Source organism: Corythoichthys intestinalis, chromosome 1 (genome assembly GCF_030265065.1).
Source record: "Corythoichthys intestinalis isolate RoL2023-P3 chromosome 1, ASM3026506v1, whole genome shotgun sequence".
NCBI classification, from domain to species: Eukaryota; Metazoa; Chordata; class Actinopteri; order Syngnathiformes; family Syngnathidae; genus Corythoichthys; species Corythoichthys intestinalis.
In genome coordinates this window covers 83164256-83187695 of record NC_080395.1, presented here as the reverse complement: position 1 = coordinate 83187695, position 23440 = coordinate 83164256, and the positions used below count along the sequence as shown (strand labels likewise).

The following is a 23440-nucleotide window of genomic DNA, read 5'->3' as shown; positions in this document are numbered from 1 at the left end:
CTAAGGAGCTGTGAGATATCAATAGAACTGTTATGTGTCAAGATAACAAATATTAATGAAGTTAACAAAAAAATAAATCACATTCAGCACCAATTATCGAAAATAGATCGAAAATTACGAACGTTCCTGAAAGTATTCCGGAAACAGCCGAATGGGGCTTTAACATCACAGAAAGGAAACAAAAAGTCGAGGCAGGTGCCATCGTTGTTTATCGACGAGAGAGTTGTGTTCGTGTTCTCTCAAAAAATCGCTAAAATGGTTCAAACCTGTCATGCTATGTGGTGTACAAATAGCCATTGGTTGTAATGTAGTACCCATTATTTCACGAACATGAGAAAAGGAGCTTGACTACGCAGACAATGAGTAAAGTTTGTCCGTGCTAAGAGGGCTCATTTTGGAGGAGTCAGCATTATCTCAGAAAAAGTGTATGAGCAGTCGTTTTCACATGTGCCTCTAGAGGGCAGCAGCGTCACTCTGAAAGGCTATTCAGGAGAAATCATTCCAGTAAAAGGACAGTTCATGGTTTTTGTGTCATATGAAAATCAGACTTTCAATCTACCACTGATAGTAGTGGCTGGCGGAGGTCCTTCACTGTGTGGACGAGAATGGCTGGATCAAGTCAAGCTCAACTGGAAGATGATTAAAAAAGTTACACAATGCACAGCAAAGCTCAAGTCAATCCAAGATGTGCTCCAAGATGTGCTGGATAAATATAATGATGTTTTCAAATATGAGCTGGGAACATTAAAAGACATTAAAGCAACAATTTCAGTGAAGCCTGACGCTGTACCAAAGTTCCATAGAGCCCGTGTCCTGCCTTTTGCAATGGAAGAAAAGGTAGAAAAAGAACTGGAGCGCCTGGAAAAAGAAGGTGTCATCAGCCCTTTGAAGCACAGTGAGTGGGCGGCTCCAGTAGTGCCCATTTCCAAGCGAGATGGTGGACTTCGCTTGTGCGGCGACTACAAATTCACCGTAAACCCAACTACAAACACTGAAACATACCCATTACCACGCATTGAAGAGGTTCTGGCAGCATTATGTGGAGGAAAGATCTTCTCTAAAATAGACTTGGTAGCCGCTTACCAACAAGTTCTTCTGGATTATGAGTCAAAAAGTATACAACTGTGAACTTTCATAAAGGACTGTTTGTGTACAACTGGCTATGCTTTGGCATTAATTCGGCCGTCAGTATTTTCCAAAGAAAAATGGAGAATGTGATGAAAGACCTCAACGCCGTGGTCTACTTGGATGACCTACTTGTGATGGTAAAGATGAAACTGAGCATCTGATGAACCTGGACAGAGTTCTACAGAGGTTACAGGAAAATGGCCTGAGAGTGAAAGAGTCAAAATGTGACTTTGGTAAAACACAAATCGAGTACGTAGGTCACGTTTTGGATGGAAAAGGAGATTATCCTTCAAAAGACAAGGTCAGAGCAGTGCATGATGCTCCAACTCCTACAAACGTTAAAGAGCTCGGAGCGTTCTTGGGATTAGTCAACTACTATGGAAAGGCTAAGTGAAATGGAAGTGGAGTAAAGCAGAACGGAGCGCTTTTGACAAATGTAAAGAAATGCTAACCAGTGACAAAGTGCTAGCTCACTATAATCCGAGACTGCCACTTTCTCTTGCGTGTGATGCTTCAGCCTATGGAATAGGAGTTGTTATCCAACACACAACACCTGACGGACAAGAACATCCAGTGGCTTATGCCTCTCGCACGCTATCACCCGCCGAAAGAAACTACTCACAGATAGAGAAGGAGGCCCTCAGCCTGGTCTATGGAGTGAAGAAATTTCCCCAATATCTGTGGGGGAGGAAGTTTAATTTGGTCACTGACCAAAAACCGCTCCTCACGCTGTTTGGAGAAAATAAAAGACTTCCAACAATGGCAGCTGCACGAATACAGAGATGGGCTATTATGCTATCTGCTTATGATTATCACAAAATCTACCGCCAGTCAGAAAAACATGGCAATGCAGATGGTTTGTCTCGTGTCCCTCTTCCTGAGATCACGGACACAGGAACAGGGACAATGACTGCATATTTCAATGCGCTAATCTGTGAACACCTGGAAGATGTGCCACTGTGTGCAAAACAGATCGCCAGGGCAACGAGCAAGGATGCATGGCTATCAAAGCTACACAGGTACATAATGGATGGAGGGCCTAAAGAAATATCAGAAGAGCTGAAAGTGTACCACAAAAAGACGGTGGAGCTGTCTGTTGAGCAGGGTTGTGTTCTGTGGGGGACGAGAGTACTGGTACATTCAAAACTGAGAAGAACAGTGCTTAACGAGATCCACAGTGGACACCCTGGTAAAGTAAAAATGAAGATGATCGCAAGACAATATGTTTGGTGGCCGAATATAGACATCGATGTTGAAAAGACCTGTAAGCAGTGTGACAGATGCCAGATGGAGCAGCGTATGCCACGCCCAGTCTCTCTTCACCCCTGGGAGTTTGCTGGAGAGACATGGAAGAGACTTCACATTGACTTTGCGGGTCCGTTCATAGGTCACATGTTCATGATTGTGGTAGATGCCTACTCAAAATGGCTGGAGGTTTTTAAGATGGCACAAATAACATCCTCCGCAACCATTACACGACTTCGCAGTAGTGACGGGATCTGTCGTTCACTTGAGTAAACGAATCTATTCCGGATCGTTCAGTAAAAAGATTCGTTCAAACGAATCTTTCAAACGAATCGTTCAAGGAATCGTTCGCCCCCCTCATCTCCCTCCCCGCCCAAATGAATCGTTCGGTTAGTGAACGGGAAGTGACGTTGCCGAACGAATCACCAAAGACCGCTTCGCAGTATAACTGAACGGGAAGTGACATTCTTGGTCCCTCCCTCTCTCTTGCACACAGGCTCCTCATTGACCGCTAGTTTCAGTAATGAGTGACAGGCAATATCATTCTGCTTTCACAGACAGCCTCGTCTCCCTCCCGCTGCTGCAAAAGCGAGGGAGAACTTCCGCGTCGTCTGTCCAAGTTCTATGGGCTCAAAGTCATGGCTCGTGCTTGCATTTCGATTGAGGACACGGTTAAACATTTTCCTTTTGTGGGGGGAGCGGGGGGTCGGGGGCGCACAGACTTTCTTTAGCATGTTCTTGATCACATTTACAATGCTTGCTGTCACGAAAATAAAAATAAATCGAAAGTTTAATTTCAAAATATGGAAAGACCAACACATCATATTTACCTCTCGCTCTGTTGTATTTTTGTTTTTATGCTCATCACTATTATTTTTAGTTACTATTGTTAAAACTATAAGTGTAAATAGCTAGTTGTCGAATGTGCTGCTCTGAAATAAAGACAATACTACATTTTGATATTTGACAGTTTATTTGCAAATCAGTATTAAGATGATCGTATTGAATTTTTGCACTGGTATTAATAAATAAAATAATCCGGTCAACTCCCCTGTCGTCCCCGCATCTCAGATCGTCAAATGCTGACGAGAAATGATTGCTTGCTCTTTACGATATCGCCTTTCTACTCTCATTAGTCTGTTAAGAAAAATGTAGACATATTGCGACATCTCCCGTGTCTGCGTGCGTTGTTTTGGGGCGCTTGAGTAGCGCATGATGGACGGATCGACATAATTTGTCAAACCAACCAACACCTGACACAAAAAAAAATAATAATAAATAATAAACACTTGGAAAAAATGGACATGTATATACCGTTTCATTGCAAATCAGTATTATGGTGATCATACTAAATATTTTTTTCTGTGCACATATGAGGTAAATATCGCTGCCATGAAGCCTCCTTATAGTGACAGTTCTTTGCCCCCTTCATTGCCGTCACGCGACCGCAGCTCAGCTTTTGCTTGCCTCGTAGCTACCCGTGTTTTAAATTACTGTAAATTTGATAGTATGTGGTAATAGGTAGTCGCGAGTCTGTTGAGAAAAGTAGTACACTAAACCATGCTCGCTAGATTTGTGTGGTGTTTTTGTCTTTTTGAGCTGCATTTGATAGGCTCCACGTTAACAAATATGTGACAAAGTCCTTTCCTTTCATTTTTTGATTCGTTCACCGCATATTCATTACTGGAAAGTCAAGTTAGCAGCAAGCTAGGTCAGGAACCGGAGGACCGAGTCACTGAACGGGAAGTGACAAAACTCAGTCTTGCCCCCCTGCCTGCACGCTGGCTGCTCATTGGCCACACGTGGAAGTGAGTGACATTCTGTTTCCGGTCCCTCCCCTGCCCGCGATGAGGCTGGCGTCTGATTGGTCGTGTGCGATGTCAGAAGACGCTGCCGCTTGCTCAACGCCCTCCCACGCAGTGAACAAGCACCAACTTCATAGAACGAATCAGTGCAGATGGTGATTAGTTCGGTCTCGTTCACCCAAACAATTCGTTCAAAAAGAACGAATCGTTCGCGACCGATACAACACTACTTCGCAGACTTTTTGCATCATACAGATTGCCGGAGCAGATCGTCACAGACAATGCCACAACATTCACATCAGATGAGTTCCAGCTGTTCGTTAAAGGCAACGGTATTCTTCACACTACTGGCGCGCCGAGGCATCCATCTACATATGGCTTGGCTGAACGTTATGTTGCCACATTCAAACCAGGCATGAAGAAGCTGAGTGGAGAGAACTTGAGTGTTGAGGACAAAGTGTCGCATTTCCTACTGCGAACTCCAAATAGTGCGACTGGAGAGTCACCTGCAGATTTACACCTGAAGAGACATGTGCTTACATGATTGGACTTTCTTAAGCCAAACATCGCCATGAAAGTCAGGAAGAGGCTAAATCTACAGAAGGAGGAACATGACAATCGGGCTGGCGAGAGACATTTTGGTGTTGATGATCCAGTGTATCTTCGAAATACCACAGGAGAAAAACCCAAGTGGATTCCAGGAGTAGTTACTCAGCAGACTGGTCGAGTGTCCCACCGGGTGCAGGGAAAATCAACTGACCAAGTCTACAGACGTCATGGGGACTAGTTGAGACCTCGATACCCTCTGGGTAATTCTGAGATGAAACCTCAAGCAGTGTTGTCACAGATTACTTAAAAAAAATAATTTAATTACTGATTACACCTCAAAAAAGTAATCAAGTTACTTTACCGATTACTTTATTATCAAAGTAACTAAGTTAATTTAAAAGTAACTTATCAGTTACTTTTTAACAATTTTTCTCCTTTGGCTACCTCAACATAAAAATGACAATAACAAAATGTCATCAAATGTAATTGAATTCCGCCCCGGGGGCCAAATGCGGCCCGTGGTCAAATTTCATCCGGCCCCCAGCCTCTGTCATAAAATCAATAACGTCTGGCCCACACACAGACTTAATGAATTGGTCACTAGTACTGCTACCTGCATATGAAGTATCTTACATACTAAATGCTGCTCCTCATTCACCCACGAAAAGGCAGCAGCACTCTAAGCAACATTACCCCATGCAACCCTTTACTCCCAATTTTCTAAAATGGCGACAATCAACAAAAAAGGAAAGTTGACTGCGACGGCTGGCGCTTCAAGGATGGGTGGAAATTGGACTATTTCTTCACTAAAATATGCAACAACTGTCTGCCTCATTTGCAAAGAGACATTCGCTGTTTTTAAATAGTCCAATGTGAGGCGATATTACCAAACGAGACACGCTGTCATGTACGACAAGATTACAGGGAAGATACGTAGCGAGAAATTGAAGCAACTTGAAGCTAGTTTAATTTCACAGCAGCAGTATTTTGCAAGAGCCCGAGAGTCGAAAGAGAACGGCACAAAGGCTAGTTGCGGGATTGTTGAAATTATTAATAAAAAAATAATAAAGCAATTGTGACGCACAGAATGGCTTGCTAAAATTTATATTGTTCTACATAAAAGACGTCAGCCAAGGTCGGCCCCCCACATTTTTACCACACCAAATCTGGCCCCCATTGCAAAAAGTTTGGACACCCCTGACGTAAAGCTTAATCTTTGAGTTAGCGGGGTTTAATTAGTAGATGTAGTTGATTTCAACCACCATTTACTCGCGCTACCTTAGCCACCCCGGAGCCCTGAAACTAACAGATAACTGACAAACTGCACGGAATTTGTTCAAATCTACTTCAACGACTAAATAAACCCCCGTTAACGCCAAGATAAAGCCTAATGTCAAAAATTCTGAACTTCCCCTTTAAAATAAAGACCTAGCTGTTAAAATGTTGTCTATAAAAGTTGTAAAGCAATAAAACAAACAACAAAAATTAATGAAGAATTTAGAGATGATGTAATCACGTAATGGCGGATAAGTTCCTGCCTGTATTGTTCCCTCGTGTTATTTTGCTCACTCCCAGATAAAGTTTGCTAAACGTGTGCCCCTGCCTCGTTATTAAGTACACCACAGTATGTACAGTAAGGCAAATAAGTATTTAGTCAACCACTAATTGTGCAAGTTCTCTCACTTGAAAATATTAGAGAGGCCGGTAATTGTCAACATGGGTAAACCTCAACCATGAGAGACAGAATGTGGAATAAAAACCCAGAAAATCACATTGTTTGATTTTTAAAGAATGTATTTGCAAATCATGATGGAAAGTAAGTATTTGGGCAATACCAAAAGTTCATCTCAGTACTTTGTTATGTACCCTTTGTTGGCATTAATGGAGGCCAAACGTTTTCTGTAACTCTTCGCAAGCTTTTCACACACTGTTGCTTGTATTTTGGCCCATTCCTCCATGCAGATCTCCTCTAGAGCAGTGATGTTTTGGGGCTGTCGTTGGGCAACACGGACTTTCAACTCCCTCCTGACCCCGTGGCATCAAAATGAGAACAAGAACGGGTAGCAAAAATCTCAGAACCACACGGGGGGACCTAGTGAATGACCTACAGAGAGTTGGGACCACAGTAACAAAGGCTACTATCAGTAACACAGTGCGCCGCCAGGGACTCAAATCCTGAACTGCCAGACGTGTCCCCCCTGCTGAAAGTACTCGTCCAGGCCCATCTGCGGTTCGCTAGAGAGCATTTGGATGATCCAGAAGAGAACTGGGATAATGTGTTATGGTCAGATGAAACCAAAATAGAACTTTCTGGTAGAAACACAGGTTCTCTTGTTTGAAGGAAAAAGAATACTGAATTGCACCATATCCACTGTGAAACATGGGGGTGGAAACATTATGCTTTGGGGCTGTTTTTTCTGCAAAGGGACCAGGACGACTGATCTGTGTAAAGGAAAGAATGAATGGGGCCATGTATCGAGATATTTTGAGTGAAAATCTCCTTCCATCAGCAAGGGCATTGAAGATGAGACATGGCTGGGTCTTTCAGCATGACAACGATCCCAAACACACAGCCAGAGCAACAAAGGAGTGGCTTCGTAAGAAGCATTTCAAGGTCTTGGAGTGGCTTAGCCAGTTTCCAGGTCTCAACTCCATAGAAAATCTGCAGAGGAAGTTGAAAGTCTGTGTTGCCCAACGACAGCCCCAAAACATCACTGCTCTAGAGGAAATTTGCATAGAGGAATGGGCCTAAATACCAGCAACAGTGTGTGAAAAGCTGGTGAAGAGTTACAGAAAACGTTTTGCCTCCGTTATTGCCAACAAAGGGTACATAACAAAGTATTGAGATGAACTTTTGGTATTGACCAAATACTTATTTTCCACCATGATTTGCAAATAAATTCTTTAAAAATCAAACAATGTGATTTTCTGTTCTTTTTTTTCCACATTCTGTCTCTCATGGTTGAGGTTTACCCATGTTGACAATTACAGGCCTCTCTAATATTTTAAAGTGGGAGAACTCGCACAATTAGTGGTTGACTAAATACTTATTTGCCCCACTGTATGTCACGTGATTCAGAAGCGTCCCATGTTGCTTGTTGCCTGGGGCCCCCGGGGACCCTTGCTTCGCCTCTGCATTTATGCACTGGTATTGATAATCAAGTCAGCTTCCCTGTCGTCCCCTCATCTCAGATAGTCAAATGCTGACGAGAAATAATTGTTTGCTCTTTGCAATGTCACGTTCCCACTCTCATTGGTCTGTTTAGAAAATGGAGACATATGGCTACATCTCCCGTGCCCAGAGGCATAGCAAGGGTCCCCGGGGGCCCCAGGCAACAAGCAACATGGGGCCCTTCGAGCGAGTGCAAGTAAGGGGGACAGTTGGACTTGGAGCAAGTATAATAACGCCCAGGTCTCATAGAGCACTTTTTAGGACACTCAAAGTACCTGGCTTCTACTAGATTAGAACATAAAACTACAGTTACATAGTACACTCACCGGGCGCTTGAGTAGCATAGGATGGACAGATGGATTCCACATTAATTTGTCAAACCAACAACACCTGACACGCTCTGACACACACACACCCACACGCACAAAATAATAAAACATTCGAAAACCAATTGACATGTGTATGCTGTTTCATTTCAATTCAGTATTATGGTGATCATACTAAATAGTCATTTTTCCTGTCCACAAATGAGGTAAATATCACTGCCGTGAAGTCTCCATAGACTGACAATAATAATAATTGTCACCTTAACTAGCAAACTGAGGTCGGAGGAGGTATGTCGAAATCGTAGACATATTCCAGCCTGTATTGTAAAGTCAATTCACTGATGTGCACACCACACTCATATTTTTCTATCATTTCCATCTTAATTTCAATGGTAAGCTTTTCCTTTTTTTCACCACCTGCACTAATTTTCTTGGGTCCCATGTTGATTTCTCTCACAAGAACATCCACCTTGCTGCCAATTTGTGGGAAAACAAGGAAATTGTGATGCTGTTGTTTTATGGCCGTATTTTTAGCATGTTGTCATATGTCGATACAAGTGACGTGTCAGATTTTACGTTTGATGTCCAAAGGATCGTATTTTGAGGCGTTCGTATGTCAAGGTAACACTGTAGTTTTTCTTGCTAAGCCACAAAATCTTGACAGTATTTTGTTTTGAGTCAAATCTTGCTTAAAACAAGCCATATTTTTTTTTATCTGTCACATTTTCAAGCTTTTGAGTCATTTGTAAAAGAGGATTCATCTTGTTTTAAGCTACTTTTAGAATTTGTTGTCCATTTTTAGGTATTTTGTAGCCCAAATTTAAACAGTATTATATTTTTGCTTTTGCTAATGATCAAACAGTTTATGTTGACCTACAAATAATATAAAAATGACTTTACGTTATTTTTTCAATAGGAATCTCACTCTTCAAGAAGAGGCAAGAGGTGGTTCTGCTTCAAGAAAAGCTGAACTAGCTGACTGGAAAGCTATCCATGAGCAATGAAGCCAGTAGCCAGATTTGCACTCTCTGTCTCCCTTTCCACCCTCCTCCACTTAAGTTTGTGTTACGGGGAGACCAGAAATATGGTAAACTGTGAAGTTGATAATGTTTCCTTTATTAATTGAGATCTGACCCCGGTGATACACCAGGCACGTCTAGGGCGCGTCATTGTTGCCGCCACGTCAACGCAGTGAAACGCGGCAGTTAAAGTCAAGGAGCGAGTGTAAACCAGTCCCAGTGCGGCCACGTCTTGGACACATCCCAGAAGCGGTTCAACGTGTCACACTCGAAACAAAGGCAGAGTTTATTATTTGACGCGACCCTCTTGCGTCAATACAACTAGGTAGGATCGGGCAGACCGGATGTCACTCGTGTCAAAATTAGGTGGATCCAGTCGATTTTAAAGATAATATGCAATTAAAGCGTGATGCAGATATTAATAAATTTAACTTGAGAAAATCCATCAATAAAGCTTTTGAAAACTGTTCCTTAGAAAACAAAAAAAGACTCATTCAGGCTTTTCATTTGTAAAATACAATTCTAAGTTATTGTGATTGTTTTTCTCTTTAGCAGAGGACTTTTTTCTTCTTTCTTTCAGACAAAAAGCTGACCAATACGCAGGTTCTGAAAGGAAAATGATTGTTGTAATATTATCTTTACATACCCGCTACTGACTGACTGACCATTCCTTTTGTTGAAAGCAAAATAAAAAAGACAAGCGAAATAGTGAAGTTAATGAAAAAATTGTCATTGTTTTTCCTGATGTGATTTTTAATGACAAAAGTGAAAGTCTAACAAAATACCCTTTTTATATTTTCATTTATTTATTTATTCATTTATTTCTCTTTATATTTATTTTAGGGCTGTCAAACGATTAAAATTTTAATCGAGTTAATCACAGTTTAAAACTTAATTAATCGTAATTAATCGCAATTCAAACCATCTCTAAAATATGCCATATTTTTCTGTAAATTATTGTTGGAATGGAAAGATAAGACGGGTGTATACATTCAACATACTCTACATAAGTACTGTATTTGTTTGTTGTAACAATAAATCCACAAGATGGCATTAATATTATAAACATTCTTACTGTGAAAGGTATCCACGGATAGAAAGACTTGTACTCACGTTTATCTTTTAAGAATTACAAGTTATAGTAATTTTGATAGTTTATATATTGTGACTAAATATTGCCATATAGTGTATTTGTTGAGCTAAAGAAATGTTTAAATAGAGTTTGACCAAACTGAGTATTATTTTGCATAGCTATTTGGAATGCCAGTTCTCTTTGCAAAGAGCGCTTTTCTTTTTGTGAACATTATTTTTTTTTTGACAGATCGGAATATTATTTTGTTGTGCTTTCACCAAATGATACTGTAGCGCAGGGGTCTCCAAACCAGTCCTCAAGGGCCGCTGTGGGTCCTGGTTTTTGTTCCTACCGATCGAGCACAGACAGTTGAACCAATTAGGTTCCTGCTAAAACAAGCAGCACCTGGATGCAATCAATTACACTTGTAAAACACCAGATTGGTGCAAAGGTGTCGTCTTGTTTTGTTGGAACAAAATCCTGCACCCACTGCGGCCCTATGTGGAATAGTTTGGAGACCACTGCTGTAGCGACTTAATTGTTCTTAACTGCCCATGCATGATGGGAAGTTGAACATGCAACCATGACTGTCAGTGGTGGCAGTAAATGGTATATCTTCTCTGCATTGTGATCAATACATGGTGTCAAGAAAAAGCTGCTACCCGCGTTGCTTGACACAACAGTTATAATTGTTGGGGAAAGGATGCCAAAGCTTATATCTCTAATAGCGCGGCTCCAATGAATGCTTGTGTCCTCTCCACTCGCTTTTCTCTGCCTCTTACCTCTTATACATAATACGGCACCATTGTAGTCTGTTCGCAGCAATGCGTGAGTGGGTCGTTCCGCGCATGCGATAAATGTGTTAAATATTTTAACGTGATTAATTTAAAAAATTAATTATCGCCTGTTAACGCGATAATTTTTGCAGCCCTAATTTATTTATTCCTTTTTTTTTTAGAACAACTATGATGAATTGTACAATTCCAAAGGCAATTTGGTATAACATTCAAACGCCATGCTGGCTCCATGATTTATTTTCTTCTTCTTTGGTAGTAAATGGACAGCAGCCAACGAGTTTGAGCTTCATTATCACCACCGCATGGACAACAATCAGTCGTACACTGCACAAATCTGGCCTTTATGGAAGAGTGGAAAGAAGAAAGCCATTTCTCAAAGATATCCATAAAAAGTCTCGTTTAAAGTTTGCCACAAGCCACCTGGGAGACACACCAAACATGTAGAAGAAGGTGCTCTGGTCAGATGAAACCAAAATTGAACTTTTTGGCCACAATGCAAAACGATATGTTTGGCGTAAAAGCAACACAGCTCATCACCCTGAACACACCATCCCCACTGTCAAACATGGTGGTGGCAGCATCATGGTTTGGGCCTGCTTTTCTTCAGCAGGGACAGGGAAGATGGTTAAAATTGACGGGAAGATGGATGCAGCCAAATACAGGAACATTCTGGAAGAAAACCTGTTGGTATCTGCACAAGACCTGAGACTGGGACGGAGATTTATCTTCCAACAGGACAATGATCCAAAACATAAAGCCAAATCTACAGTGGAATGGTTAAAAAATAAACGTATCCAGGTGTTAGAATGGCCAAGTCATAGTCCAGACCTGAATCCAATCGAGAATCTGTGGAAGACTGCTGTTCACAAACACTCTCCATCCAACCTCACTGAGCTCGAGCTGTTTTGCAAGGAAGAATGGGCAAGAATGTCGGTCTCTCGATGTGCAAAACTGATAGAAACATACCCCAAGCGACTTGCAGCTGTAATTGGAGCAAAAGGTGGCGCTACAAAGTATTAACGCAAGGGGGCCGAATAATATTGCACGCCCCACTTTTCAGTTTTTTATTTGTTAACAAAGTTTAAATTATCCAATAAATTTTGTTCCACTTCACGATTGTGTCCCACTTGTTGTTGATTCTTGACAAAAAAATTTAAATTTTATATCTTTATGTTTGAAGCCTGAAATGTGGCGAAAGGTTGCAAGGTTCAAGGGGGCCGAATACTTCTGCAAGGCACTGTATCTTTTCCCCTTCAACTTCAAATACTGTATAATGTGAACAAGTATTTTGATGAGGCCTCAAACAATTTGTCAGCTTTATGATTATTATTATTTCAACATTTTAACATGAACGGCTCAAGGCTAGGGAGTTAAAGTGCGACACGAGAAAAAAAACTCTTAAATAGGATTATTATGTGAATTACAATCATATTTTGAGACGATTCGACTATATACAACAATTTAGCAAAGCGCAGATGACGACAAAAATGAAGTCTTTTAATCTGCCGATTAGCCACGCCTACTATTATAGGGCTCTAGCGTCCCCAACAGATGGATGACGTCAGCGGGAGAATGGGCTCATCGGTTTTACTATTCAGCCCATTGAGGAGGAATTATTCAGACGAGGAAAATTCGCCGAAGTGAGACACAAAATGTCATTGTCTCTACTCCAATATTTTTACAGGATATTCTTTTTATCCAAGTATTTTTTCCCAATAGCTAAATAAATGGCTTGAGAAGGACCAGTCAGCCCGTCGAGAGGGAATTATTCACAACGAGGAAAACGCGACGAAGAGAGCTGCAAAATGTCATTGTTTCTGTCTCTTTACTTCAATATTTTTACAGGATATTCTTTTTATCCAAGTATTTTTCCCAATTACTAAATAAATGGCATGTCATGACAAATAACAGTTTTGTGCTAAATGGAATATGAAATAATAAAAATGCACTTATTCAGGACGACATGGCAAAATTACTTCATAATGGTCAAAACTGTCAACTTCACCTTTACTGTCGCACCTCCCGAACATTTTATGACACCTAAATCGGGCTTCTGTCATTTCCCTTCCCCGGCTTCGGAGAATGTAAACAAACCAAGAGGCATGACAGCTAGCCGACATGCAAATCCGAACCGAGTGATGTTTCAAAGTCTTCGAAGCGGAAAATCACACATAACTAGCCCGGAACACTTCACATGACGACTGGACTGTCGATTGTCTTCGCCGATCGGCAAACCGCCCGGCGGAGAGCAATTTACAGCTCGTTCGCCGGAGGAGGGCTGCTGCAGTGGTTGTGCAGCTAACGTGCAGCTAATGTGCATGAGGAGAGCTTTTTACATGCCTATCAATGATCAAACGTAAGTAGTCCTATATTTAAAGAGAGTTTGTAGTGTTTACTTTGTAATCGTAGTCGCAGCTATTCTTAACACAAATTTGCAATTTCTGATCGGTCGGAAAATTTGACAGAACACCGGGCAGATAAAGAGGGCAGTAAGCCGAGTAGCCTATAGTGCTCTCCCGGCGGGGGGATGTGCGACAAGCCGCCGGTCATCGGCCGAGGGGACAAGGAGCATGTCAGCCATTAAATGCAAGCCACCTACATATTAAATTATCTCAGTATTTGACATAATACAAAAAACGATGTTTACTCACTTCTTCGTAAGTCCCATGGTCCCACAGTAGTAGGGCTTATTTTGGCCAATATCCACCGGTGAACCTTTTGAAACCCAAAAAAACCACACACGTTTCTCCCTCGTACAGCAAGTTTTCTGCAGCCGTTTGGCTGGTGTGATGCGAAAAATAAAAGTATTAATCCACAAAATCAGCTGAATCCTTAGACCTTCTCATACAACAGTACGGCTGTATAGTGAAGAGGACTCCTTCTACCGTACACGTCACAGAGCCGTCTTTCTCAACTCGAGACTGTTGCCGGAAGTCACTCATTTTCATGGCGCGGATTCAAAAATCTAATTATAGCAATCTCTTCCACACACATCCAAGCAGTCCATATCATTCAGAAGCATAAAATACCGCGTGTATTATGAAATAAACATGCTTTTTCGTGTCACAGGCACTTTAAGTTGTTTGATGTGTATTTTTTCTTATATTGCATGAAATTGGGGCTGTGTCGCTTTATAGTCAGGTGCATGATACAGTGCAGAAATGTTTTTTGTAGGCTACTTATTGGTTTATTGTGATGAATAATGAAGCACGTTACTGAGGCTTTCTTGCGTGCATAGTACTGTGTTTACAGTACCGTATTTTTCGGACTATGAGTCGCACCTGAGTATAAGTCGAACCAGCCATAAAATGCCCAACGAAGAGGAAAAAAAACATGTATAAGTCGCACCGGGGTATAAATCGCATTTTTGGGGGAAATTTACTTGAGATAATCCAATACATAGAACAGATATGTCATCTTGAAAGGCAATTTAATATAAAAATACAATAGAGAACAACATGCTGAATAAATGGACAGTGTACAGTGCATGAACAACGAAATGCGAGTATACAGTCCTTACCAGGATGCTACGGCTCGGGTCTGGCTATAGACCCTACCCACCGACGTCACAAAATCACGTGATCGCTGTATTGTTCCGCCCCCTTGTCCGTCATTTTGTGTCTGTATTATCAATGGTCTCAATTGATCGAGCAATTTATAATGCATTTCATGGAAGACCCGGTGCTTTCGGATGCCGTAAACTCACTTGATGCGTTGCATAAAAGGCGTTGTGGAATGTGGAAAAGCTTCAGTTTATCCATTCGCCAGATCCATATTCGATGCCTAAATCGATGTTTTTCGACCCGCTGTCTTCGCCGTATTTGCCTGACATCTGCTAGCGACCCTGATATTTACAACTATCTTGTCCACACAAAATCAGCCTATTCTCACGAAAGTTTGAAAAACTTTAAGAGCTTGGAGGCTTATAAATACTTCGTTGCTGGTTGGGTGAAACAGGTCCTCGTCCACGAAAATTCGGCAGGAATCTATCTTGTGCTTGGAAAGGTGAGTTACGGAATTTTCAATTCAAAATCTTTTGTTCTTGCTAACATCCACTGTCAAGTCTAATGTATTTCATGTCATTTGTGTGGTTGTCCTAGCCCACACTCCCCTCTACTGGCTTTTATTGTTGTTACACTTCCTGTTTTATGTGGCATGAGCTCAACCTTGGCAGACCTGGGAGTGCACCTGCAGCTCATCACAATCAACTCTGCTTTTAAGGAGCGGCCTGGGCAGCAAGCAGGTGCCAGATGATTCTGCCAGTCACCATTGGTACATCGGCCAACTAAGCTTGTAGTTTTTGACTCTGGTCTTTGAACTTTTTACTAATTCTGTTTTTTGCCATCAGGACACCCACCCATCAAAGCCCTCGCAGCCACAGCCATTGATCATTCAACCCACCAGCCGCTCAACACTTTGTCCTTGTACAATCAATACCACTTCACACTTCATCTGTTTCCGGCTCGCATTTTGGTCCAAATCAACTTTGCCTACCTTGCCTTAACATAATCATCTGGCCACTAAAAATGGACCAAGCGACCGCTGACACCTTCCAGGAGGCCCTCGGACACCAGGGAATCGTGCTGGGCAAGCATGAGCAGGTGCTATGTGGCCTTGGGGAAACACTCAGGACAATTGCCATGGACTTGCAGCAGGTCAAGACACAGCTCTCCCCCCCATCCAGGGCTGGTTCTACTGAATCCGTGAGTAGTCCGACAGGTGGCCTACCGAGCCCCCCTCAGCCGAACGTATTCATTCCAACCCCTGAATGTTATTCGGGGGAGTTGGGCTCTTGCAGTCGTTTTTTACTCAATTGCAATCTAGTGTTTAATATGCAGCCTTCTAGTTATGCTTCTGATGCCGCCAGGGTTGCTTTTTTTATTAATCTGTTAAGGGGAAAGGCTGGTCAGTGGGCAACGGCACTTTGGGAGAGAAACTCGCCTATGTTAAATACTTTTGAGGCCTTCTCCAGGGAACTCCGCAGGGTATTTGATCACCCTGTTCGTGGGAGAGAGGCCAGAAACCGCCTCTTCTCCCTCCAGCCGGGTTCTAAATCAGTGGCAGACTTTTCAGTCGCGTTTCGTATTTTGGCCGCAGAAAGTGGCTGGGACGAGCTTGCCTTGGTCTCAATTTTCTCACGCAATTTGGCAGAAAATATCAAGGACGTACTAGCAAGACAGGATGAACCTTCCACCCTAGAAGAGCTAATTACCCTAGCTATAAAAATAGATAATCGCCTCAGGGAACGTAGGAGGGAGAAAGCAAACAAATCATGTCCATTCCCGCCACTCGCGTCACCATCGGCTGGTGCAGTCAACCCAACCCCTGATGCTACTCCGACACTGACACTCCCTTCTCCTTTGGGGGAGCCCACGCACCTTGGGCGAACCCAGTTAGCTCCGGACTAGCGCCGCCAAGATAACCCTTGCTCTTACTGCAGACAAACCAGACACTATGCGATCTCCTGCTCAGCACGGCCACAAGACAGGGCTCACCAGGGAAAGAGCCCGCTAGTATGCCAAAAGTCCTCAGATCCTCGCCTTCTGTCACGACTCGTACTCCCTGCTAGCATCTCCCATGATTTGAACGCTAAGCCACTTCAGGTTCTCATTGATTCTGGTGCTGACGACAGTTTCATGGACGAAAGCTTTGCAAACAAAGCCAAAATCCCTCTCGAACCCCTCAGTGCCCCGAAAGTAGTAGAAGCCGTGGACGGTAGAAAGCTGTTTTCGGTAACCCATCGCACCATCCCTCTCATGCTCAAGGTCTCGGGAAATCATCATGAACTAATACAATTTTTTATTATCTCCTCACCAGTAGCACGTCATCCTTGGTCTCCCCTGGCTAAAACACCACAACCCAAACATCAACTGGACGGAGGGAAAGATTGTGGGATGGAGCAATCGCTGCCACTTGGAATGTCTTGGCTCGGCGCACCCACTTGGTAGACCGGTAAGAAAGCCAACCTGTCTGCCAGTGCCTCCTGACCTCACCAATGTGCCCCCTGAATACCATGACCTGGCTACAGTGTTCAGCAAGGACCTTGCCCACACTGCCTCCCCATCGCCCCTATGACTGTGCAATTGATCTCCTGCCAGGGGCTCCCCTTCCATCGAGCAGACTCTACAACATATCCGGTCCTGAAAGAGCAGCCATGGAAGAATACATCAGAGACTCATTGGCTTCTGGTATCATACGCCCCTCTTCCTCTCCAGTCGGTGCCGGTTTTTTCTTTGTGGAGAAAAAGGATTCCACTCTCCGCCCCTGCATTGATTACCACAGCCTAAACCAAATAACAATATAGGATAAGTACCCTTTGCCTCTAATTGACCCTTCTTTTGAGCCCTTCAGTCATGCCAGGTTCTTTACCAAGCTGGATCTCCGAACTGCATATCACCTCGTCCGAATCCATGAGGGGGACGAATGGAAGATTGTGTTCAACACTCCCCTAGGTCATTTTGAATACCTAGTAATGCCCTTTGGTCTAACAAATGCCCCCGCTGTATTTCAAAGACTCATGAACGACCTGTTCAGAGACGTTCTGAATCGCTTTGTGTTTATTTACCTTGACGATATACTTGTGTTTTCCCGTTCCCTAGAGGACCATCACCATCACGTCAAGATGGTCCTGCAGCGACTTTTGGAGAACCGGATTTTCGTTAAACTGGTGAAGTGCGAGTTCCACTTGTCATCAGTGAGCTTTTTGGGCTACATCATCGCCCAGGGCCAACTCCAACCAGACCCGATAAAGATAAAGGCAGTCGTTGACTGGCCTACTCCCATTACCCGCAAAGAGCTAGAGATTCTTGGGTTTTGCCAATTTCAATCGTCGCTTCATTAGGGACTACAGCAAGGTGGCACTCCCTCTGACCCAACTCACTTCCACCAAACACCCCTTTGCCTGGTCTGAAGCCGCAGGTAACGCCTTTTCACGTTTAAAGTCCCTCTTCACCTCTGCCCCTATCCTCAAACACCCAGACACCTCACGCCAATTTGTGGTGGAAGTGGATGCATCCAACGCTGGGGTAGGGGTTATTTTGTTCCAGAGGGATCCCACTACCCAGAAATTGCATCCATGTGCCTTTTTTTTCCCGGCGGCTGAGCCCTGCCGAGAGAAATTATGATGTGGGAAACCGCGAATTGCTGGCGGTTGTTTTGGCCCTGCAAGAATGGCGTCACTGGCTGGAAGGTGCTAAGATCCCATTCTTAATCTGGACAGATCACAAGAACCTCTCATACATCCAATCCGCACAGCGTCTAAACCCCCGACAAGCCCGCTGGTCACTGTTTCTTGCCCGGTTCAGTTTTACACTTTCATACCGCCCAGGTTCACGCTATGGTAAAGCTGATGCACTATCACGGTTACATTCTCCAAATCTGGACACAGAAGACCCTGGGCCCATTCTCCCCTCGGCCTGCGTGGTCGGTGCAGCTAGATGGGAGATCACATCACTGGTCAGGGAAGCTCAAAAGGCTGATCCGGATCCAGGAAACGGTCCCCCAAACCGCCTATATGTCCCATCTGGCGTTCGGTCTCAAGTCCTGGAATGGGGCCATTCCTCCAAGCTAACCTGCCACCCTGGTATCCATAGGACCCTCTGTTTCCTCCAACAATCGTTCTGGTGGCCTGGTATGGCCAAAGATACCCGCAACTTTGTCAATGCCTGCACTGTCTGTGCTCGAGGGAAGGCCTCCCATCAGCCACCCACTGGTCTGTTACGCCCTCTCCCTGTTCCCAGTCGACCTTGGTCCCACATCGCAGTTGATTTTGTAACCGGTCTGCCTCCCTCTGAAGGTAACACAGTTATACTTACCGTTATCGATCGTTTTTCCAAGTCCGTTCACTATGTTCCCCTTCCCAAACTACCCTCTGCTCTTGAAACTGCAAATCTCTTGGTCAAGCATGTTTTCAGGCTTCATGGCATCCCCTTAGACATCGTTTCAGACCGTGGTCCCCAGTTTTCCTCGGTGGTGTGGAAGGAGTTCTGCAAGGCGGTGGGGGCGACAGCCAGTCTCTCTTCGGGATACCATCCCCAGACCAACGGCAAGACAGAAAGGGCAAACCAGGACCTAGAAGCTGCTCTGCGTTGTATTACCGCCCACCATCCGGTCTCCTGGAGGACTTTTCTTCCTTAGGTCGAGTATGCCCATAATTCGCTCATCTGCTCGGCCACTGGTATGTCCCCTTTCATGGCTTGTAATGGATTTGAGCCTCCATTGTTCCCAGAGCAGGAAAAGGAGATAGCCGTTCCTGCTGTGAAGGACCACGTCAGCAGGATTAGGGAAATCTGGAAGACTGTAAGGGCTGCCCTCGCTCGCACCGCTGAGAAAAACAAGAGACTGGCTGATCTCCATCGTTCACCAGCCCCAGAATACAAGGTGGGACAGGAGGTCTGGCTGTCTGCCCGGGACCTCCCCCTGCAGGTAGTCACGCAAACTGGCCCCCCGCTTCGTGGGCCCGTACAAAATAGCAAAGATCATCAACCCATCTGCCGTTCGGTTGGACCTCCCGGCATCCATGAATGTCCACCCCACCTTTCACGTTTCCCTTCTCAAGCCAGTTTCCTCCAGTGACCTGTGTCCTCCTGCCGTTGCACCTCCCCCGCCCCTTCTCATTGATGGCCACCCCGCTTTTGCAGTCTCCAGGATTCTTGATGTCCGGCCTCGCGGCCGTGGATTCCAGTTCCTGGTGGACTGGGTGGGCTATGGCCCTGAGGAGAGGTCATGGATTTCCCGTAGCCTCATTCTGGACCCGTCCCTCTTGCGGGACTTCTATGCCGCCAACCCTGGAAATGCCGGGCAGGCCGCCCGGTGGCGTCCGTTGAGGGGGGGGGGTACTGTGGTGGTCCTAGCCCACACTCCCCTCTACTGGCTTTTATTGTTATTACACTTCCAGTTTTATGTGGCATGAGCTCAACCTTGGCAGACCTGGGAGTGCACCTGCAGCTCATCACAATCAACTCTGCTTTTAAGGAGCGGCCTGGGCAGCAAGCAGGTGCCAGATGATTCTACCAGTCACCATTGGTACATCGGCGAACTAAGCTTGTAGTTTGTGACTCTGGTCTTTGAACTTTTTACTAATTCTGTTTTTTGCCATCAGGACACCCACTCATCAAAGCCCTCGCAGCCACAGCCATTGATCATTCAACCCACCAGCCGCTCAACACTTTGTCCTTGTACAATAAATACCACTTCACACTTCATCTGTTTCCGGCTCGCATTTTGGTCCAAATCAACTTTGCCTACCTTGCCTTAACAATTTGTCAATGGAGCTAGGGCTTTTAATATTTATATGGTTTAGCGATAGCACTCTCACTACATACATACGTGTATGTTGTCGGCGATTAGCCTAGCAATGATCTTAATTGTGGTTGTCAGCCCCAAACCCTCTAAATATACATTAAATGCATCTTACCAGATATAAAATGACTACTACATAATCTGTGGTAATCGTTTGGAGCCCAGTTTTCTCGTCGAATTGCAGCAGCCCATCTCGCTCTCTCCTCTCCGGGTCTCGGGATCCGGTAGAACTTCATCTCTCCGTCTATCTTCTCTGTTATTGCAACCGACCGCCACACACGCCTTCACCATTTTGATTATTAATGTTAACGAGCAGAAAAACACGCGGTAAATAGGAGGAATGTACGTAGCCGTAACAGGTAAAGACGATGTGTTGACGGACAATTGGGTGGCACCAGTCAGGAGGGCGGAGTTGTGACGTCATGTGGGTAGGGTCTATACAGCGAACTCCCAAATGACGATGCTGGATGTCTGTATAATTTGCTGAATCAATTTGGTCCTCGATAGTCGATACCATACAGGTTCACATCAACGTAAATAAATGATAATTAGGTGCTATTACTGCAATGACATAAACGGTTAGCATGCGTTCGCTAGCATTAGCACATCATTCAAACAACCACACAACTGGCTCTAAGTGTCCGCTCGCGGGTGGAAAACACACAACAACAGAAAAGATGATACACACATACTTTGCCTCTGTAGAGATATTTTAAAAGCATAAACAATGAACGTAGGTTCGCAGCCTTGTTTCTCTCTCGCTAACTCGCCCACTCACTAGTGATGTGTCGGTCGCAAACGAGCCGGTACAAAGTGAACGATGAGAGCCTCCCTCCCTCTGTCATTTTCTCTCTCTCTTCCTCTCTCCCTCTCGATGTCGCTCTCTCTTTTTCATGTGTCTGAAGCGAGGTTTGGCAGCATGGCAGTTAGGGCATATCTTGAGGAACCACACATTTCAAGGGCATCTGATCCACTGAGCTGGTGGAAATACCGAGCTTCCGTCTACCCCCGTTTGATCAAAGTAATGGAGAGTAAATTGTGCATTGTAGCAACATCTGTACCGTCAGAGAGGGTGTTCTCAAAGACTGGACAAATAATTACTGAGAGAAGGAGCCATATCAGCCCATCCAAGTTGAAGTATTTAGTTTTCTTGAATGCAAATTTAAAATAAAGCAAGGAGTAGTTTGTTTGTTTTGTTTGCTGCTGCTGTTGCAGTTTCTACTCACTTTTTTTGTTGTAATGCAGCATGTTTGATTGTTGTTGGTTGAAATTTAATTTTGTTGCTTGTTTATTGTTTGGAGCTTTTCTAATGTTCAATAAGTAAAAACCCTTTTATTAATTATAATAATTGTTGATAATTGTTGCCATTTGCAGTCAGTAGAGTGCAATGATTAGTTCAAGTCATTAATCAAAATGTATGCTAAATTTGTCATAAATATTTAAAAGACAAGCTAAAGTTAAAAGAGCCGTTTGAGAGGCAAAAAGAGCCTGCTCTTTTCACTGAGCCGATCCAAATGAACCGGATCACCGAAAAAAGCCGAAAATCCCATCACTACCACTCACTCAGAGCTACGTAGCTGTCCATCTTCTTCTGGCTTGTGAGCGCTCTTCCTCACGTAAACCAGTGCGAGTGCGCCCCCACGTGGGCGTGAAAGCACCACAAAGTAAAAGCATGCTTTTCAATATAAAAAAGTCAATAATACAATTGAACACACGTTGACAAAGGCAGAACGCAAACGTGGCCATAGATATTAAGAGTTATTCAGATAACTATAGCATAAAAACATGCTAACAAGTTTACCAAACCATCAGTGTCACTCCAAAACACAAAAATAACATGTGAAATGATATCATAATGTGTTAATAATTTCACACATAAGTCGATCCTGAGTATAAGTCGCACCCCAAGCCAAAATATGAAAAAAAAAAACGCGACTTATAGTCCGAATACGGTATATATCATTTCCATTCAACGTGCATTCCAAATGCCTACCTGTAACTGCCCAGCGAGCTTCTTCTACCTGGTCCGGATGCTGAGTGATGTTGTATATGATAATGTCACATTCCATCAATTTTTGAAGAATTTTTTCCCTTTTTGGCCGCTTGCATTCAAGAAAGCAATCAAAAATCAAGAAAGCAATCAAAAAGTCACTTTGCGGGTTTATTTTTTTTTCCTTTTTATCAATTAAATACTGTTTGATAAAATTGACGTACTGTCATTGTTCTTTGCATCCATTATGTGGGTTTATTATTTTGTATTGTATTGTATGGTATTGATCTTGTGACGATACTTACAATGTAGGCTTCGACCAAGTATGGTCTGTGCTCTTCTGAGTCAGATGAAGTCGTCCCTACAACCCTGTAATTGTGCGGCCAAACGGTGCCGTCAGCTTCGAGCGTATTTTTAGAGAGAAGCTGTAGACAAAAACCACCGTTTCTTTTACGACACACATTTCACAGCGACTAATGCCAAATTAAAATAATAATATGGATTTACCTTTGCAATACATTTTGACACGAAAGAGTCAATGTCGTTGATGAAAACTCGTTTATATACCTGTGTAATGCTGTCCATTTTTTTCTCAACCACAATTGAACAAGTTGCTGTGTTTGTATTGTATCTGTTGCCATGGGTTAAGTCAAACAACTGGAGATGGCATTTATGGCTCTTTAAAGGGAGATGGATCTTTTTGATCCGTTCATGACCTCATTCACTACCAACGATGTATGAACAATGGTGTTTATGATGTTCAACTGCTAAATAACGGAAAAAAACAAACTTGTTTTTAAAGATCGCCTTCCAACCAAGTGTAACACCTATGAAGTAATTACAGTCAATATGACTATGGATCCGTGCTAGTTTCAATTACTGAAGCAGTGATGGCATAACGCAAATAAATGACACGGACAAAGTAATGTATTTGATGATATACAGTGATCCCTTGTTTTTCACAGTTAATGGGTACCAGAACCCGCCGCGATAAGTAAAAAACTGTGAATTAGCGCCCCCCTCCCCCCCAAAAAATC

At 43.5% G+C, this 23440-nt stretch overlaps 1 protein-coding gene across 4 annotated transcripts in view; it reads right to left on the bottom strand.

Annotated features, from left to right (window-relative positions):
* The window catches only part of LOC130921088 (adenylate kinase 7-like), a 167248-nt gene extending 144189 nt beyond the window's left edge, over positions 1 to 23059 (bottom strand). For 2 of the 4 annotated variants that reach the window (XM_057844733.1, XM_057844742.1), the window contains exons 1-3: positions 22911 to 23059; positions 22709 to 22828; positions 22407 to 22515 (exon numbers count right to left, since the gene is read on the bottom strand). In XM_057844733.1, coding sequence (XP_057700716.1) covers positions 22407 to 22515; positions 22709 to 22828; positions 22911 to 22988 — 307 coding nt within the window. In that variant the 5' untranslated portion in view covers positions 22989 to 23059. The remainder of the gene's footprint in view (positions 1 to 22406; positions 22516 to 22708; positions 22829 to 22910) is intronic. The other 2 variants (XM_057844751.1, XM_057844760.1) reach the window with 2 other exon arrangements.
* Between the last annotated feature and the right edge of the window lie 381 nt (positions 23060 to 23440).